This window comes from Anser cygnoides, chromosome 15, assembly GCF_040182565.1.
Source record: "Anser cygnoides isolate HZ-2024a breed goose chromosome 15, Taihu_goose_T2T_genome, whole genome shotgun sequence".
NCBI lineage: Eukaryota > Metazoa > Chordata > Aves > Anseriformes > Anatidae > Anser > Anser cygnoides.
This window is the reverse complement of record NC_089887.1, coordinates 9,058,786-9,078,448: the sequence shown is the minus strand read 5'-3', so window position 1 is coordinate 9,078,448 and position 19,663 is coordinate 9,058,786. Positions and strand designations below refer to the sequence as shown.

The following is a 19,663-nucleotide window of genomic DNA, read 5'->3' as shown; positions in this document are numbered from 1 at the left end:
CAGCACGGCCCTGTCATGCCGCTGGGGCTGGTGGAAGCACTCATCTGTTTACTGCCAAACACTGGGATATTTAATTCCTTCAAAATATCCTCCAGAAATGCATCTTCCTCCAGCTGGTTAACAGCTTCTCACTGATGGCCCAGTGTGTGAGGAGAAAAGCACGTGGCTGTTTCGGTAGTGGCAGTGTGGCTCTTAAAGAGCTCTTAAAGCTCGGCTTCTATGTAAACGTCTTTCAGCAGGCACAAAATCATGAAAGTCCGAGTCTGGTGGTGATTGCTGAGACAAAAGAGAGAGAAATGGGACACTGGAGTGCTTTTGGAAGTAGAGCTGCAAGAGCATAGGGTATCAATGCAATGTTTGCTGGCACTTGTGCTGTATATACGACAAGGGCCCATTCCCTTCCCTTGCTCATCATGTTACCGAAAATGACAGCCAACTGCTTTTGGAAATAAAAAGAAACACAGACAGACTTTGCACCCACTTCTGAGTGCCATTTGGGGAAGCACATGCATCTGGTGCCTCTCTGAAAACCCAAAAGGTGAGGACAGGGCACCAGGACTGCAGGTTAGCAAAGAGGGAGAACCCCAAATGCGCAAAGGCAGCCCAGCACCACCAGTCTGGTCCCTCTGCATGAGGCTGAGGAGGGCCAGGAGGGCAGCAGTCCTTGTCTGTGGAAAAAAACAAACGTGGGTGTTGCTTAGCCTCTGAAAGGCCCGGCTTTGGAAGCACCAGCTCCTACACAGGAATCCCCAAAACCCCACTATTACCTTGGTCTGCCCCAGCTGCCACCCAGCATGAACATCACAGGCGGGAGCAGACATGGATCTAGAAATGCCTCACCAGTGCTCGTCTTCCCATCTCCTCCCTGTCATTCCCAAGCTAGACAAAAGGATTAACCCCACCAGCATGGACACTACTTGGAGCTGGTGTCCTCACTAGTATTCAGTAAACCAGGAAAAGCTACAGCACGCACTTGCGCTTGTTGTAGGTGTTTCACAATTTTTGTTTCTTGTTCATATAAGTGCATAGTAAGTTTCTTCAGCGATAAGCTGAATTTGAGAAGAAAGCTTTTTCAGTCTCAGGCTGGTCTGAGTATGCAGCATCATTTTGCTACAGAAGGGACTAATTTCACTGCACCATTTGCAGAAAAGTGATCATTTTCCTCAGCTTGTCAGACAGCTCATAAGAGTGATGGAGCAGAGGCCACAAAGGTGGCAGAAGAGCATTCAGTGTGGTCTAGGGCCTGAGAGTGCTGTGTGAGACACCAGACAGTGACCCACAAAGACAAAGAGATTTACAGAACCCATTCTCATCCAGGCAAGCGTGTAAATGAAAGGGCAAACAAAACTAATAAAAATATATATCTTATAAAGAAGTTATTTGGCCATAAATGAACACCAGGGTGGCAACATCAGGCATGACAGTTCCCAGATATGTTTTTTCCTGAAGGTCAGGCAGCCCTTTGACTAATAAAATTTGAGAAGCATGCCTATAAAGTCTATTCCTGCCTCTGTTCTCTGCCTGCAGAGAGAATATATGTGCATGAGCCTGTATTTCAGATAGCTGTGGCCAAGGATAACTCAAAAGATCTTCCTTGATAAAAATATCCTGTGTTGCATGGCAGCTCCCAAACAATGATTTTGGTAGAAAATAGGCATAGTCACATGAAAAGCTACACACAGGATCCAAAAGGCAACAAACAAAAGTATGTGAATTCAGGCTGTTCTTTAAACATTTTAATATCAGCTGAAGCACTGAAAATGTGATCAGCATATAGTTAGGAGACACTTCTTTGCATCTAAAAATACCAGGCCAGCTCTGGAAGAGAGCAGTCATCAGCAGACAGGAAAGTTACATGAGCCTTTGTGTGCCATTGTCTATGAGAAGCAAAAGGGCCCCAGGTGCTTTCTTGGTGTTGTGGGAAATAGCACATACTTTATCAAGCAGGTTGATTTTTATGACAACTACTGTAACAAATCCATCAGGGTCATCCTGAAAGAACCACAAGACACAGGTATTCATGTTATACATTGGCCTCCTTTGATAAAAGGCCAGGCATCACCCATAGCACTTAAAAAATAATACCTACTTTTAAATGTACAATCTCCAAATAACTTCTTAAAGCCTGAAGTGAGAAACAACATTTGGGGCCAATTTTGTGACTCTGCTTTGCATGAGGCCATGCTCCCAATACAGCAGAAACAATAATGAACTCCATGGACGGCTTCCAGTTGGATTTATTGGGCAGTATTGCCTCTCGGAGCCATCACAGCCTGGCGGTGTTTGGATCTGTGCCAGCGGAAATCTTCCCTTCAGTTGTTTGAGCTTTGGATCACGACTGACTTGCACAGACCTTTAAATGTGAACTTCAGCGAGATTCACTGAGAAAGGTGAATTCAGCACATATTGCCTATTAAAGGTCACTGGTTCAGGGACAAATTTCAGCAAGCAGGAGCAGGCAGTGGCCAAGATCAGACATTATCCTCAAGACTGACCATAAATTACTTTATCCTTCAGATCAGCTAAAAGCAAGGACCTGAACATCTCCTAGACTGCTAGAGACACCTGAAATCTGGGGCCTTCTCAGGCCTACACAGAGGTTTTTATCCTTCCTTCCTTTGTGGCTGAGGAATGGTGAGCACTGGCACGGCCCCACACCAGTCCTGCTGCAGTCCCGACTCAACCCCATTCCCCACACCCCCATGTGCTTCCCATATAATCTCAGTTGTTGTTCCAGGCAGATGGCTCTGTTTTTACTTAAGGCAATTCCATGCCTTTCATTGTGTTTTTAATGCTCATTTCACCAAGATTCACTCCCACAACTGTGCTTTCTGGCTTCCTCCAGCTTTTGTCCTTTATTTTTACTGCTGGAGTCAGAGATGATTATCTCTAAGAAAAAGATTTCAGCTGAACTATGTTGATGGTAATCACTGTTTCTCCTGTTCTGTCTGATTTTCCATGCAAGATGTTTTTTGTACAGCTTTAAGCGTTTTATTATTTGGAAATTGGTAGCCACACCTCCAGGTCTCCCTTTCCCTGCTGTGGAAAGCTCCAGCATTGCTGCAGGGAGGGGACTGTAGCCTCTGGCAGGCCTGGATAGGAGAGGACCACAGAAACATTCCACAAACACAGGCTGCTCCGGGGCACTGTCACCTCCTGTGGTGGCACTGAGGTGGCTCTGAGCACCTCTGTGTGCCCCTGGAGGCAGGGATCTTCCTGCACCAGGGCACATCTCACTGAGAGGCAGCAACAGGAATGCAGGCTTCCCAGCAGCAGCATGTGCTCCAATGTGACACAGAGATAGATCCTCGAGCCATCTCTGTTGCTGCTGGTGCTGGGAGGTGGCCAGGCAGTGGGGAAGCATTGCTGAAGTCCAGGACTGAAGAAGGATCCTGATGTCACTCCGAATCAGCACAAGTTGGGGGTGGACAAGACTGTCCTTCTAGAGCATCCTCTTCCCCCTGGCACGAGGTCTCAGAAGATGCTACATGCATCCGGCCATGACTAAGGTCCTCATGAGAAGCACTTCCCATCCTTTCAAGCAGAAGGAGCCAAACCCTCCCCAGCCGCACTCTACGTTAGACCTCCCCATGTTTTCTTCCCAATGCTGTCGCTGCCTACTCACAGTTTGGACCACCAGATCTCAGCTGCTTCTTCAGCCACTTTTCACACATCCACAGCAGCCTTGCTGTCCTACGCACCTATTACACAGGACCTGGCAATGATGTCAGCCCTCTTACATCACTTAGTGGGCTAGCACCCAAAGCTAGTAGAGCAGATGACCCTGTAAGGGAAGGAAAAAGCATTAGAAGTGTCCCCACATTGCCACAGGCTGCCAGCAGGTCCAACAAGGTCCTTGTCCCCTCAGCTGGCCATGCTGCCCAGGCACTACAGGGGAGACTTGTCTGACTTCAGCCAAATCACTGCTGTAACCCAAGCATCTGGGTTTTTATTCCCTGCCTACTCATTGGATCCCTGCATCAGTATAAATTACCTGCTTATCTCACAGCATGCTGAGAAACGGCAGCTTCATGCCCATACAAGACCTCCTCGTACCATGCAACATCCCATGGGCTTGTGAAATAATATGTGGTCAGAACCAGGAAATAGAGCAAGAACTATTGATAGCCACTGCTGGCTCAGCATTTTTGTTTTCATCAAAGCAGCGGGTTTTTTTGGTAATAGTTTTTTCCCCTTTTGGCATTTTCATTAGAAAACCAACAGGGAAAAAAAAAAGGAAAGGAAAAAAACCCTCAACAATCTCTGAATAAAAGTTATAAGCGGCCTGACACCTGGTAATGAGATATTTCAAGCCATAGCCTGGCACTTTTATAGTATTTCTAAACTATGCACTCAATCAAGTGAACTTCAGAAGAATGGAAAGTCTGTTACTCCCAGACATATGTCTTAAGGTTTTTCATCTTATATTTCAGCAATGGAAGAATACAGTACAAATAAGGCAGGCAAATAACTGGCAAGTAAATACTTTTGCCACACTATAATTATTTCCCTCAACAAAAAGACTTCCAAGACAGCTCCTGACACAGTACTCAGCACTCACAGCCAACCTGAGAAGATCCTGGCTCCTCTCATTTAAAATACTTCATGAATTTTCTTAAGGAAACAGAGCTCAAACATTCCCTTTGTCTGTCCAGCCTGTTGTCTTCCCTTCCCCAAGCAAATCTGCAATCCCCTAGCCAATTTCACTCAAAGTTTGAACAAGGCACTAGAGGTCCAAATTTTCCATTTCTGCATGTTCCCATTAAATCATAGTAGAAGAGAGAAGAAATCCTAGTGCCACTGCAGAAAAGCAACTGGAAGACAGGTACCCATGGAGCCACTTGTCCAGATTTGTCCAGAAGCTGCTGCAATGGGACCCGATGCCCCACACCGGTGTGGGCACAGTGAGGTGCCTGGCTGTGGCAGGGATAAGCTCTGCTCCAGAAACCTGAAAACAAATGGCAAATATAGTAGGAAGCCCTCATTGAACCAGGCAATACTTTTAAGATTAATCTCAGGGATCAGGCCAAAACCCTGCAAAATCAGAAGGGGAAGCTCAGCAGCGGGGCTGACAGATCCCAGCACAGCTGGCAGGACTCGGCAGGCTCTGGGCACGCAAGCAACAAGCGCCTCCCTGCGGGGCCCCAGCACGGCTCCTGGCTGCTAAGCACTGGGGACAGGGGCATCTGAAAGCACCCAGCAGAGAAAAGCAAGGCAGGGAGCAGGAGACGAGCAGGTTCCCATCAGCAGAAACATGGGCAATGGGCACACTCAAGCAGCCAGCCATATCGTCATCACCAATCTCTACTTGGAGCATCCAACTCATCATAAGACTTTTTTTTTTTTTTTCAAAAAAAATGTTTGTATTTTCTCAAAGCACAGCCGTGCCTAGGCCACTTGCTCAGATCCCGCACGTGATGCCATCCTTTGGTGCTAATTGTGGAGACAGAAAATCATCCGCATTCTGCCCATAACGATCCATTGTTATTTTTATGCATGCACACACAGACACGAGTAAAGAACCCTTCTCATTTCAAGCTGTGCTATTATGCTAACTACAGAGAAATAAATATGCCACACTGTAGCTAATAAGTGTCATTCACATCAGTATTTATTCCAAACATGTTTCCCCCATCATGTCTGCTCTGCCTGGAACTGCTCATCACTAAAGAGGAGACCTTTATTTCTAGTGATTTAAGCAGACAGGAAAGAGTTAGCAATTAAAGCACACTTTTGTACAGTTTAATGCTTTTTATTTCAGCTATGACGAGTGTCACCTGCCATCACAGTATCTTTCTATTTTTGAGCCACTACCTACTGGCACTGGGCTCTTATTTCTCTGATTTGCAGGTTGGGTTCTCCCCCATGTGTGGTTGCCTACCAGGAAGACAGGCTTGGGGTCATTTTTACCCAAGCCCTGGTACGTTCCCCATACTGCTGCCACCAGCTCCTGCCACCAGGAGGTTGCTCAGTGATTCCCTTGCAGGGTTACTTCTCCGCTCTTCAAAGGCTTGCTGGCAAAGACTGAACATCACTCAGGAAAAGTGTTTCAGAGCTGAAAATAGAGTCTCCTGATTTTTGCTTTTCTCCCAGAACAAACGTCTGTCTGCCTTGCAGGTAGCAGATGACTTTAGTGGTCCTACCACCACAAACATCTCATCTTTCGCCTGACAATGCTTCACAAACACAAGCATTGCACCAAACTCAGAAACTCCCTCTGCCCGGACTAAACTATAATTATTTCTTCATTTTTAAAAATAGAGCCAAGCCAGAAATCTTCCACCAGCTGTGGAAAACAAGCAAGGCTTTGACTCCTGCCCAGGAGGGACAGATCCACCTACCCAGCCGCACCAGAGCAAGCACCAGCCTCTGCACAAACACAGCTCCTGGATCTGCAGCCTGCCCAAATGAAGTAAAAATGGCTTCAAAATCGAGGACTGCAGATGCTCAACTCAGGGGCTGATGTTGCAGCCCTAAGGAGTGAGTCCCGAGGACTGAACGAGGGCCAGCACTAATTACCTGCTCAAACAGACCTGGATTGTATATTCAGGATCCTGTTAGGCAAGAATGTAGCTGGGCATGCCGCTGCAAGTGAGGAGACAAGCAGCCATGGGAACTGCAGAGGTGTAGGGAGAAAAGAATGAAAAAGTTATGGGGAAAATGATTTTTTTTCTTATTATTAAAGGCTTGATTTATAAAGGTATTAAAAAGTATTTAACCCCAGAATTCTCACTGATTTCCCTGGACTTTACTTTTTAAAACAAACTCATACTGCATGAAACAATGGACCAAACTATTAGGTTAGGCTCCATCCATAGAGTTGGTAAGACTGGGGAAGTCAACCAGAGGTGGGTTTCAGCAGCAGCTTTTATTTTAAACTCACTCGTTGGCTGCTTTTCTCCTGCTGCTCCCAGACATAATCCTTGCTCCTTCCTGCTCACAGCCTGGTCCAGCTGAAAACACAATTTATGTGCATCAGTGGAAAACAACAAGAACGGCTACACTACATTTCTTCCCCACAACAGAACAGACAAATCCCACCCTAATCTAGCTGTGGAGAAGACAGGCAGATGTTGCACACACGTTTCTATCCCAGATCACTTACCAAGTGTTTTGCTAGCCCTGCCTTTTTCATATTTTCTTGTGTTGGGGCAACAGGGACATCTAGAGATCACAGGCAGAGGAGTGCAAGCTTCTGGAAAAACAGCAGTTTTCTGTAGAAGGGGTAGCACAACGTGATTACAGAACTGGAATAACAAATAAAACGAATGGAATTTGAAAGAAATCAACTCCTGGTTATAACCAATGGGACTCATGGCTTGCCCCCAGGCTGTGGAGAGAAGCACCCCCCTGGCAGACCAAGCTCAGGTTGGGTCGCTCAGTGTACGTACCCTGCTAGGGAGCCCTGTCCAAAAGCAGCCGATACACAAGGAGTGCAAATGCAATGAAAAGTGCAGCACTAGTAGACATAACACCTGATAAAACTTATCTAAACTAGACTCAGTACTTGAATCCTGCCTTTTCAATTCCAGTGCATCTCTGAGAGCATCCCTTTGAGCTGTTGTTTTCAAACCAAGGCATTTTCACATGACTTTCTTACTGGATCAACATCTCCCCTGGTAGAAGAAGCCCAAAACTCTTCCAGAGCCATTTCGCCGTCACCAAGTTTGTGGCGTGTTAGTGCAGATGCAGGATGTGGGGGGTGAGGATGCACGATGGGACTGTCACGTGGGGCCAGTGACACCCCACAAATCCAAGCCTGAATATTTCATTGCCCCTGTAGGGTGCTGGGACTCCTCCATGAGCCACAGGAGCTACAGAACTGTGAGCTGCCAGGAAGGCCTGAGCACTCATGAAGAGCAAAGTTGTTCCATATGTAATATTTTGCAAGCAGTCGTGGACACACAGCCTCATTTCCGATCAGCTACTGGGTAGCCAGATATATCCGAAAGCTGAGCATGAAAACGAGTATTGCTGCAGTGTAACAGAGCATTGTGCTGGGCACCAGGTAATTATATTTGCTTTTAACTAACTCAAAGAGTAAAAACTTCCTTCGGTTTACTCATTTTTATATGCCTACAGCCAAACTCACAAGAAAAGTCATCAAGCAGCCCAGAGCAGGTAGAATAAGCTACCTATTTCATTACAATATGCACCAAGCCCATTTGCTTTTATAGAGCGTTCGGCATCGGCTTTAGCAATTTTTTATGTCACTATAAAAACCTAAGTGGTGGTTGCTGATCTCAAGCGCCCTGCATTATGCTGTTGCATGGCACTAAAATTTGATCAACTACAACCGTGCAGTGACTGTTGTCCTGGTGGCAGCCCAAGAACAAAATACACGTCCCTGGAGGTTTGTCTTAAGCAGCTGAGTGCCACAACCAGCACATGAAGGAGCAGAAGCAGGGCTGCAGGACACACAACACGGTTGCAGCACAGTCAGCTACAGCTAATCCATTACAAAGAGCAGATCTTTGATTACCTTGTTAGACTGAAACTTGTCACCAGCATGTACAAGACTTTCATAAACTTGCTTGATGCTTTCTGGGAGTAATTCTTGTAGCTTTGCTCTGCTTGTGAAGGTGGCTTCACCACTACAATATCTTCCTGTTCGTGCTCACACCTGGACAGCACCAAATGGGGTGAAATTCAACAGGAATGAGGTCTGGGGCCTTTGTTACACAAAGTCAGAGAAGGTAACCGAGTGTCTCTTCTGGACTTACTTCCTAACTCAGATGTTAGAAGGAAGAACAATTATCCTAACGACAAAAGTTTTATTTTCCCTAATTTTATGTGGTGTGCATTTTTGGCCCACAGTTTTCCTTCCTCCATCCTTAGCGAAACTACAGCTGGAACGTGCGGCAGATGACGAAGGAAACCCATTTCCCTGCTTCAGGAGAACTGGCACACCAAGGAGTCAGCCCTCCTGAAGCACTAGAACCCAGCTGAAACTGGTGCTACACAGACTGAGCTTGATGAAAGTACTGTCATATCACAAGTATTGCATTTTTCCAGGTTGCAGTTTGGTTGTTAATCAAGTATCTGCTCATCCTTTCATTCCAGGTAAGGCATGGGGAAAAAGCAGGCCCAAAGATATTTTTTCACTGTTGTTTTTGAAGCATCCTAGCGAAGCACACATCCTAACCACACACACAGCACCGAGTTATATCACAAACTCTCACAACGTGCAGTCCCATCTGTTTCTAACAGACACAACAATCCCGCCCTTCCCCAGCTAACAGCGGTGCCTCCCAGCCTTCCCAGGAACAGGCTGAGACGCTCTCAAACACCACAAACGAGCAGGAAAAGCCACCGCTGTTAGCTGCAGCCTGTAGAACAGTGGATGGAAAACCCTACTGATGTTCAAGCAGACGGGTCTGGAGAACACTGACCCAGACAAAACAAGCCCCTATCCACAGGAAAAGCTGCCTCTGTTTTGAGACCCCTGTGCTTTTGCCTCCTGGTGTGTCTGGAAAGCCTTCCTCACTGACCAAACTCTAAAACTGAAGACTATCATGGGCAGCCTTCAATGTTTTTTGCTGCTTACTCCAGCTGCAGCCACCATCCACCATCTCCGAAGCATCCCCTCTCCGACAGCTCCCCAGTGCCTCCTCTCACCTCCCAGGCCCTTCAGAGATAAATGAAGCCTCTTCTACTTCACCATCAGGTTCTCCTGCACATCTCCATGACGTGCCCAGCACTGCATCGTGTTCCTGCACCCTTCACTCAGCGCTCCCCACACCAACCAAAAGCAACTTCTCTTTCACTGCCACAAAATTACTCGGTGCCAAATCCACTGAGGCAAGTTATAAAGCCTTGTTTGTCACTTCAACCCATTTTCTCTCCCTGCTTTCTGTAGCACAGCAATGTGCATCCTTGTCTGTCACTGCTGGGTTTTGTCTCAGCTCCAATAGGCGTGAAAGAGTCACTAAAATATCTGTGCAGACATCCACGATCGAGGTTTAATTACTGCTTGCATTTCTGGTGCAAGTAATTGACACACAAGTTTGAGAAACAGAACACCCATGCTCCACTCAGAACTGAGCTGACCGAATTACCTGTGGCAGAAAACAAACACAAAGGAAACGGAGGAGAGAGGGCATTTCAGTGAACTGTCACATACGAGGGTTTACCCTGGTGCAGTATTTTGAAGGTCCATATTTATTCTTATCTCTCATATTATCTCAAATTAGGCTCTGTTGGATCAAAGAGAAGAAATTTCTTCATGGACCAGAGTACAGGCCCGGATATTTAGCTCCGTACAAAGAGCAGAGGCCGGCAGCAACGCCAAAGCCCTCTTAGGACTCCTCTCATGATACAGATTGCCTTCGAAGTCTCCAGTGATACAAAGCCGGATGCTGCCATCTGTTGACAACTTCCCACTGCAAAAATAGATTTGTATTTCTCTTAATGCACGGCAGGCTGTTCAAACATGCTTTATTCTGTTCTTAAACAGCAGCATAACAGGAAACGGCAATCAGCATCAGGAAACACCGACCATGTATCTGACAGCACCAGCGTGGCTGGGCTGTATGAGTGATGGATCACCAACCCTCTCCTGACTACACCCCTTAGTAAGCAGTTTTCCTAACTCAGACCAACTTCTGACCCCGTATCACCACGTGGGGCTCAGGCTGCTGCTGCTTACTTACCTTGTAGTCAGCCAAACAGAGCAGGTACGGAGGGACCGCAGGCAGCACAACGTTGCCACACACTGTCCGTAACACAGCAGCAGCCTCTCCCGCAGCACAACAGCTGGGCAAGCTGGCACTCTGCTGTCCTGCTCACACAGAGCTTGGTGTTGAGTTTGGGCTTAGCAAGTAGAAGCAGCACTCTAGCCAAAAGGCTAAGACCTCTCTCTACATCTTGAGAGGGTATGGAGGTGAAACAACCGCTTCCAGATAGCCAGGGCAGCACCAGAACTAAAACTGTTAAGAAAGGGGTTTGCAGCACATGCACTTTCTGCAGCTGTCACTCACCCTTCCAGTTTTCCCCATATGAAAGTCAACTGCATCTGTCCCACCAGGGTCTCCTCCATCAGCACGCCCTTCCGCTCCATAGGTATCAAAAACCTTCTCTCAAATTAACGCTTTGCTTTCACTGCCAGTTGTAACCTGTACTGAACTTTCAGGTTTGTGCCATCCTACCTGTCACCTCTGTTAATCCTTTTGTTACCCCAAAGGACAATGAACTTTTACCTACAAACATTGCTTTCCCAAGGTGTGCAGCCTCAGCTCAGAAAACATCACTGAGGCTTAAAAAAATACCCCTTTCAGGTTTTAAACGTCAGAAAATGAGAATTTCTGCCGACCCACATAAAGCAGCTGCATTCCAGGGCACGTCACAATCCTGGTGTCAGCTCCTGAACCCCACTTGAGAAGTTTCCTGGACCCCAGCCAGCAGTCACCACCCAGGGGCAGAGAACTCTCACTGGAGAGCTGCAGGCAACGTACTCAGAGATCATCTTATGAACTCGGACCAGCCGCATTAGATTCCGCATGTGGCACCTCAGCATGTAATTGAATTACCTTTGTTAGATACACTGCAGAAAAGGTGCATCTGCTGCTGCATGTTTCCCTGCAAGTCTTTCTGTTCACAGTGGAGCTTTCATTTCCATTTTCTAGTTCTAATAAAAGGTGTTGGGCTGGCCTGTGGAAGAAGTTAACACAGATTGGTCAGCTGAGGATATTAGAAACACTCTTGCTTCAGAAGTCTCCGTGCTGGGGTCTTAACAGAGAGTGCACTTGTGCGGTAGCAAAGCACATACACAGGTAAAGTTGTTCAGAAAAACTCATGTGTTGTCACTAATTGGTTTAAAACATGAATGTCTGGGAATCACAAAACCGTCATAGAAGGGGTTGGGTTAGAAGGGACATTAAAAATCACCTATTTCCAACTGCCTTGCCATGGGCAGGACACCTAGCATGTCCTTCAAGGTACTTGAAGCCCTAGCAAATTCATCTAAAGGAAGCCTTTTTGATGCACCTCTGATCTTCTTCCATCAGGGGTCAGGAACATTTGTTCTATTCGGGTCTGATACAAATCAAGATTTTATAAAAAGGAACAGAGGAGTCTGGGTACAATTTTCAGGGTTACTTTGAACAAGAAATGTAACAGCTCAGCTTGTATGTGCAGTCAATACTGCAGAATTACCTCCACTGTGGGTGCCAAGACAATAAAGATGTACCAAAATAGCTTGATTTGGCAATAAAAAGGACCAAGAAATATATTGTTTTACTTTGTAACAGCTCTGTAATAGCTTCAGCTAAGCAAATTTGTCTCAAGTTAAACTGAGAACCATACTGATCAGATCTGCATGTTTTGATGCCATCCGCAATTCAGACTTGGCGACTTTTAACTGAATGGGACTGACAAAGCAGGAAAACCAGCTTTTTAAATCATTTCCCTGCTCTTCTCAGGTCAGCTGCAAGTCTCTACTACAGGACACTAGTGTACACCACGCTATTATTGTAAGCATGCTTTTGCAGCTCAGTTGCTAGCTTCTTGTTCCTCAAAGATCCACATTAGGCAAGACTGTATGATTGCCTGGAAAGAGTTAAGACCAGTTTGTTCATCAGCCAGCCATCACATCTTCCTCTGTAAAAAACAACAACAAAAAAAACTAACAGACTAATTTGAAATAGGTTACATAGTTACAAACTATAGTTTAAAGGGTTGTGCCTACAGTTGCTTCCATCCCAAGCCTCTCTGAAAGCTCTGTGAGGAAGCATTGTGTCCTGGTTCCAGTTAGGACAGAGTTAATGTTCCCTCATAGTAGCTGGTAGGGTGCTATGTTTTGGATTAGGATGAGAAGAGCGCTGATAACATGCTGATGTTTTAATTGTTGCAGAGCAGTGTTTACACCAGGCCAAGGACTTTTCGGCTTCTCGCTCTGTCCTGCCAGCGAGCAGGCTGGGGGTGCAGCAGGAGCTGGGAGGGGACAGACCCAGGACAGCTGACCCAAACTGGCCAAAGGGGTATTCCATACCATCTGACGTCATGCTAAACAATATATAGGGGTGGCTGGCCGGGGTGGGGGGGCCGGCTGCTCGGGAATAGGCTGGGCATCGGTCAGCGGGTGGTGAGCAATTGCATTGTGCATCACTTGTTTTCTTACACATTATTATTGTTAATACTATTACCATTATCACTATTATTATTATTATTGTTATTATTATTTTCCTGTCTTAATAAACTGTCTTTATCTCAACTCACAGGCTTCACTTTCCCGTTTCTCTCCCCCCATCCCAGAGAGGGAGGGGGGAGGGTGAGCGAACGGCTGTGTGGTGTTTAGCTGCCAGCCGGGTTAAACCACAACACATTGCCTTCAAGGCACAGTACATCTACCCAAGCAATTGTACTCCTGACCAGAACTTATCACCAAGAAGGAAAATTGTGTCCAATGGTTTCTATCAAGAACCACAAATTCAAGTCGTTTTAAGCTGTTGAAACAGGTTTGCTACATTTCAATATGAGCATTCCTAACAAATACTCCAAAAAAGCAAAATAAGGCAAAGATTTCCAACTGGTGTTGAACAAGAAGCCTGCTTCCCATTCTATACCATCTGCAAGCAGCTCTTCAGCAGTAGTCATCTGCTCTGTGTGCTGCTTTGAAGGAAGTTTGCTGATATGTCTGTATCGAGCACACTACACTGTCACATATCACATGCCTGAAGACTAACAGCTCATTCCATACAGAACACACTTTCTTCCTCACTATGACAAGTGACTTACAGAAATCCCAGTTCTTTGCAATCATGCAAAGCAGAAACACAGCAACTGCATTGCCCAAACTCTGATGTTTCACAGGACTATCAAACCAGAAATGCAAAGGAAAAAGAACACTTCATCCCTGTACCTCAACTACTCCTTAACACTGTATGATTTAAAAGAATTCTGAGATCTAAAGTCAAACTTCAATCATCTAATTACTCCACAATCCCACATCTCATAACTTCTAAAATAATCTTAAACCACAAGCCTTGCCAGAACGCTATTTCCTGCATCTTCTATTACTTGGCCAAAAAGTGAAGCTATGGAGTTGCACTTCTGTAACTGTGGTGACCCACATATCTAAGAGCTAAGAGGCGATCCCACCAGCAGGTAGCAAAGTGCAGTTTTGCACTTTGGTGCAAATGTGGTAACTATTACAAGTATGTCATATCATTAACAGAAATTAAAGTTGTAACCAGGAACGTGTGGAAACCAAGTATCATTTGAAGTACAGGCAGAGCTTAAGCACTGTTGAAGAGCTTGCTGTTACAAGCACTATTGCAGATAGCATTACAAGTCTTTAAAATACCAACTGGAAAGACCAGAGTCCATTTGAACAATTTATTAGTAACCTCTTTTACAAGTTTTAGAAAAAGAATCCCAGGATTTTGCCTCCTGTGTGTTTTCGCCTAGCCTCCTCATGGTCCATGATGCCAGCTGAGGTTGTCAGAACTATGTACCTATTAAGAAAGAACAAACATTCAGTTTATTGTCAGTTTTGTTCTGTGCTTATGCAGAGCTGACGGCACTAACTTCATTTTTGTATTACAATAGTAAGATTTGATTCTTTCAGTAAGGGCCCAACATAGCTAAGATCGTGTTATCAATGAAAAAGAAACTCCTCTCACAACTCTGAAGCACACACAGCACATCCGCAGCCTTCTGTTCTCCAGTGAAGTTTACTCACACATTCCTACCAGAAGTCAGGTTAGCTGTTCCAGCAGTAGCAAGTAACAGTACTCAGTCTGCTTCTATTTCACACAGACATTTTTCTTGGGAGCAGGTAGAGTTGCCATGGTGCCAGACAGCTCAGCTCCAAGTGCTTTGTCACTCACTGTTCTGAACACTGCTCAGCCTGATGCAGATGAATATCTGGACCTGGACTGACAACTAAAGCAGCCTGAGTCATTTCTAACGCCATCATTTGGATTATCAGCATACTTCACACATCTTCGTGTTTGAAAACCTCCTGTCCTACCACTCTATAAATACTCTTGAAAAATCTCCATATGACAACACACGGTAGTAAGCCATATAGGTACAGCTCAACTACGCAGCTTATCACCGGAGCTTTAAGAAGAGAAATGACAAGGAACTGTTAATCCTGCCTTTGACGGGGCAGAGTAGCTGAGCCACTGCAATTTATTACTCTTGACTAAGTGAGTTTGGGGAGGGAAAAACAAACTGTAACATCTACATTTTGGAGTTCAAAACGCACTGAGTCTTGCATCACTTAATATCTCATTCAACTTGTACACAATCAGGAAGCGTAAAGCACTGCAACCTACTTCCAGTCATCTACTGACTTCCACTACTCCTCTCCCATCTCTAAAGGGCCATTCATAAAATTAAAAAGAGCAAGAGAAAAAGCTGATTTTCTTGCTAAACTACAGAAATGGTGAAACCAGAAAGTACCAAAGCCAAGCAAAACAAAAAAACGTTCTTGCTTCATAGTGCCCCTTTAGAACTGGTTAAAAGGAGTATTTATATGGAATTTGAATTTTTAGGCTCTTACCTACTTTCAGACTAATGAGAGATGAAAGGTATCAGGTGACTAACTCAGGCAATATCAAAGTGTAATTAAAAAAAAATCAGTTTCACGTATGCCAGCCACGGATTCAACTCCTCTCCATACTTACCCAAACTGACGCGAAGGCAATAGGTTGTTCTGCCACTTTTCCAAATCCTTCAGCTGAACATCAAATCTGGGACTGATTACACCACACTATAAAAGAGAATTCCATTACAAACTGGAGAACTGTATAAAGTGCATTTGTACTTATATATAAATATAAGTACAATAAATATAAATATAATATATATATATAAAGTGCAGCTGTCATTCTAACTCATTATATGAAAGAGTTAAACAACTGCAATTAAAATATTTTGGCAGCAAAAGATAAAGCATGTATCATCACCGTAGTATGAAATAGCTTTCTCTCAGAGAAACCACGACTCACGCAGTCATTCAGCTTTTATTTCCTTAGCCTTGCCTCCTTCCCCTTGCCTAAACAGAGTGACATACACTGCTGCTGATGCTAAACAATTTAATGACTAGACCTGGGAGAGCACAAAAGCATGCTATAAACCATTAAAGATTAAGTAGTATCCTACTTCATCAAAAAGCTGAGATTATTCAAGGACAAACTACTTCTAATCGTCATATGGAGTTAGCAAAACAAAACCTAGGTTTTAAACAGGGAGAAAGTAACACACACAAAGCCACCAGCATTGCCAAGTTAATCGTATTACTTATTGACCATAACCACGACTACCACCTCCAGTTACCTCACTGGCTCCAATTTTCTTAACTTCTAAGAGCAAAACAGGACACCTTACTGCAGTGACGGACATTTTCCTGAACCAAACAACTGTTCCCTTATTGTAGCTGTTGAGAGAAACATCACATACAGCTGCACCCTGCAAGATCTGCTACAAAATCATCCAGAAAGAGTTCAAGAAACACTATTCTCTATTCTGACACAGATTATTCTTATGACAGACACACAAAACTAGTAACTGGGGGTTGTGTCAGAATTCTCTGCCACTACACTGAGGCAGTTTTCAGCTGCATTATCTGTTCATCATGGAGACAGACCTCAACATGTTTTTGCAAATTAATTTTAGCTTTCTTTACTTAAAAACCACCTCTCATTCAAATAGCGTAACTGGAAACAATGGTGCACGGCATGTCATCACAGAAGTAGAAAACTACTCAATATCTTAAGTCAAATGCATTTAAAAAATGCCAAACACCTATAAGTACCTCATACACCCCAGGAATCCGCAAAGCACTTGTTAATTAACATTTACCTTTCTCTCAACCATAAGCAATGCCCGTCTGGCAGCAGCAGGAGGGCTTGTCTCTCACCATTTACAGGTATTAAACATCAACTGGAAAGCAACTCGGTTGCTCTCTCTTATGACACAAGTCTCCTAGATAACTAAGGTGTCAAATAAACTGAGAAATCACTAGGTAGCAAGAAAGTCCTTAAGAGAAACACACCGTACCTACAAGCTGACCTCCCTGAAGATGTGGCTTATTGTATGGTGTATTTAAAAGAAATGTAATTAGCCAACTGAGCTATTATGAATCTAAAGTTTAGCATCTAATAACTACTGGTACCACCCATATTACTCTCGTTTACGTGGACTTAATTAAATACCCTCTCCTCACAAGTAATTCATTCAGAATTGGAGCAGACAAGCAAAAAAGCCTCATTTAAATATTCCCCCAGAGAACTGAATTCAGGAAAACGAATCCTACCTTGTTGAGTCTGCCTGTGAGATTGACAACAATCTTCCCAGCTCTGTGATCGTCAATTATCTCAAATTCACCAATGTAACCTACAGAAGATCAGAAAACAGACAAATCAAAACATGGTAACTAGATCCAGTACAGCTTACTTAACTCACTTCAAGCATCTTGATTTAAGTCAAAAAAACACCTTAACGCTACAGCATCTGCAGAATTCCAGAAGTTTTCAACAATTATGCTTTAAGTCCCCTTACATGTGCCTCTGGTATGGCTCAGCTGCACCCAAATATTAATTGCTGTCTTTAATTACACTCTGTAAAGGTAGAACCCAACTGGAACAGTGAAGAGGGAGGCTGGTTGGTTGGTTTTTTCTTCTCCAGAACTTGTCCTAGACAAGGACACTTGTGGTAGTTCTAATATCTGGAGTTTCTTTATAAAGAATACAGTAATCAATAAACTTAGCCCCCCAAAACAATTAACAGCCCATTCACCTAAAAACATGCCTGCATACATAATTTATAATCATTTTAGAGCAACAATTACCACCAATTCACTGTGAAAATTTGAACAGAACCAAATCAATTCCACAAGACGCTCAAGTTTTACCCAAAGATCTCCTTCATTAAAGCAAACCAGCCACAAACCCTGAACCAGAGCAACATCAGCGCTGCAGGGTCTACACTCACCATGTTTCATCATCACAGTTAAAAACCGGACGATTACTTTAGAGCACGGTCTGATGAGAACTTGGCGTTTCCCACGTTTCTCTGCATTGTTGATGCTTTTGAGAGCATCGGCCAGTACGTTCATGCGCACCATGGTGCCTGGGGGGAAGGAGAGAGCCAGTTAGGTACACCAGGTTTCCACCAGGGCCACACCGACAGAAGCAGACCTTTTTAAGACTGATTTTAGATCTAAGAGACCTAAGACTGATAAAGAAAAAAAAAAAGAAGTTGCACTAAACCTCGAAAGCAAAAAAACTGAAGCAAAAAAGCAAGTCAAAACATGCACTCAGGTGTGCTCATGAGAATTCACAGCTATTGTAACTTGGGAAATCTTGACACAGTGTTGTTTATACTTGGACTTTATCAATAAGCACATGTGAAGATGTGAAGACCACCGTGAAGACAACGTCATCCGTGTGACATCTCTCCCAGGTGAGCATTTGGGGTTTTAAAACCCAGTTACACACTATTAGCCCCACTCAAGGACCAGCACGCGCAAAGCATTAAATATGCCAGGTGGTGCTTAGCTTGCTCATCACCACGAGAGCTACAGGACATCAGTAACACACGGCTCTTCCACCCAGGAGCGTGGGCATCAATTGTTGCACTCCAGGGACGAAGACAAGCCCCACAAGCCATGACATGCCACCGTGCCACCCCCTAACCGAGCCAGCGCTGCCGCAACCCCCCGGGCAGCCGCCGGGCCCAGGGGCCGCTCCCCGCGGGCCAGCTCCCGCAGCACTCGCGGCTTCACCGCAGAGCCGGGCAGCCCCCAACGTCCCCAGGGCCGAGCGCAGCTCCCCGCCGCCCGCCACCCCTCACGGCCCCGCTCCCGCCGCCTCCCTCAGCGCCCTCCCTCCCCGCCCCCCCCCCGGTTCCCCGCGGGCCCCGCAGAGGGCCAGGCGGGGGCGGCGGCGGCTCAAAACGCCCCGGGCGGGTCGGGGGCAGCCCCCGGGTCCCGGCGGGGCGGGCGGGGGCGGCGGCGGGGCGCGGATGGCGGCGGCAGGCGACGGATGGCGGGCGGGGGCGGCGGCGGCCCCCAACTCACCGGCGCCGCAAGATGGCGGAAAAGGAAGGGGCCGGCCGCGCCGCGCGGGGTTATGGGAAGGCCGCGGCCGCGGGGTGGCGAGGGCCGCCCGGAGAGATCTCGCGAGAGCGAGCGAGATCCGGGCGGGAGGCCGCTGCGCGCGAGGCTCGGCCCCTCCCCATTGGTCGGGAGGCGCGAGTGGCGCTTACGGGGCGAGGCGGCTGCCCGCGTTCCCATGGCGACGGGGACGCTCTCGCTACGGCGGCGCCGAGGGGACAAAAGAGGCGGCGGACGGCGTTGGGTAAGGGCGGGGAGCAGCCGGGGGCTCCCGCTGTGCAGCCCCACCGCCGGCACGGCAGCGGCAAGGCGCAGGCGCTCCGCTGGCCGGCAGCCGCACGGTGTGGAAATCCCTGCCGCGTTCTGCTTCCACCGAAGCAGGGCCACGCGCACAGCCACTGCTGCTGGTGAGAGGGTTACCCGCGGGCTGAAGGGTTGGGGGTAACCCAGCTGCACCATGACGCGCTCGTCCTGCTGAATTTTAACCCAAAATGGGTTGTCACAGACAGCTCACGCCCTCTGAGCCAGCACCAGAGGTGCCAGCAGAGCTGCCAGCACCCAGCCCCAGCCGCCTTTTCACACTCCCCCTTCCTCCCCGCA

At 46.3% G+C, this 19,663-nt stretch overlaps 1 protein-coding gene across 1 annotated transcript; it reads right to left on the bottom strand.

The window, feature by feature from the left end:
* Positions 1-14,320: 14,320 nt before the first annotated feature.
* On the bottom strand, positions 14,321-19,155 carry RPS15A (ribosomal protein S15a). The gene is made up of 5 exons (XM_048061457.1): positions 19,028-19,155; positions 17,941-18,078; positions 17,264-17,343; positions 15,633-15,718; positions 14,321-14,453 (listed from the first exon to the last, which is right to left on the bottom strand). Exons 2-5 carry the CDS (start codon positions 18,071-18,073, stop codon positions 14,360-14,362), a joined length of 393 nt encoding a protein of 130 aa, XP_047917414.1. The 5' UTR covers positions 18,074-18,078; positions 19,028-19,155; the 3' UTR covers positions 14,321-14,359.
* Positions 19,156-19,663: the final 508 nt, after the last annotated feature.

Excerpts from the sequence above, each read along its gene's own strand:
- RPS15A (XM_048061457.1), bottom strand. The coding sequence starts at position 18,073 with ATGGTGCGCATGAACGTACTGGCCGATGCTCTCAAAAGCATCAACAAT. Across the intron at positions 17,344-17,940 it reads AACTGTGATGATGAAACATG|GTTACATTGGTGAATTTGAG; the intron begins GTGAGTGTAGAC and ends GATCTTCTGTAG. Across the intron at positions 14,454-15,632 it reads TTGCCTTCGCGTCAGTTTGG|GTACATAGTTCTGACAACCT; the intron begins GTAAGTATGGAG and ends CTTTCTTAATAG.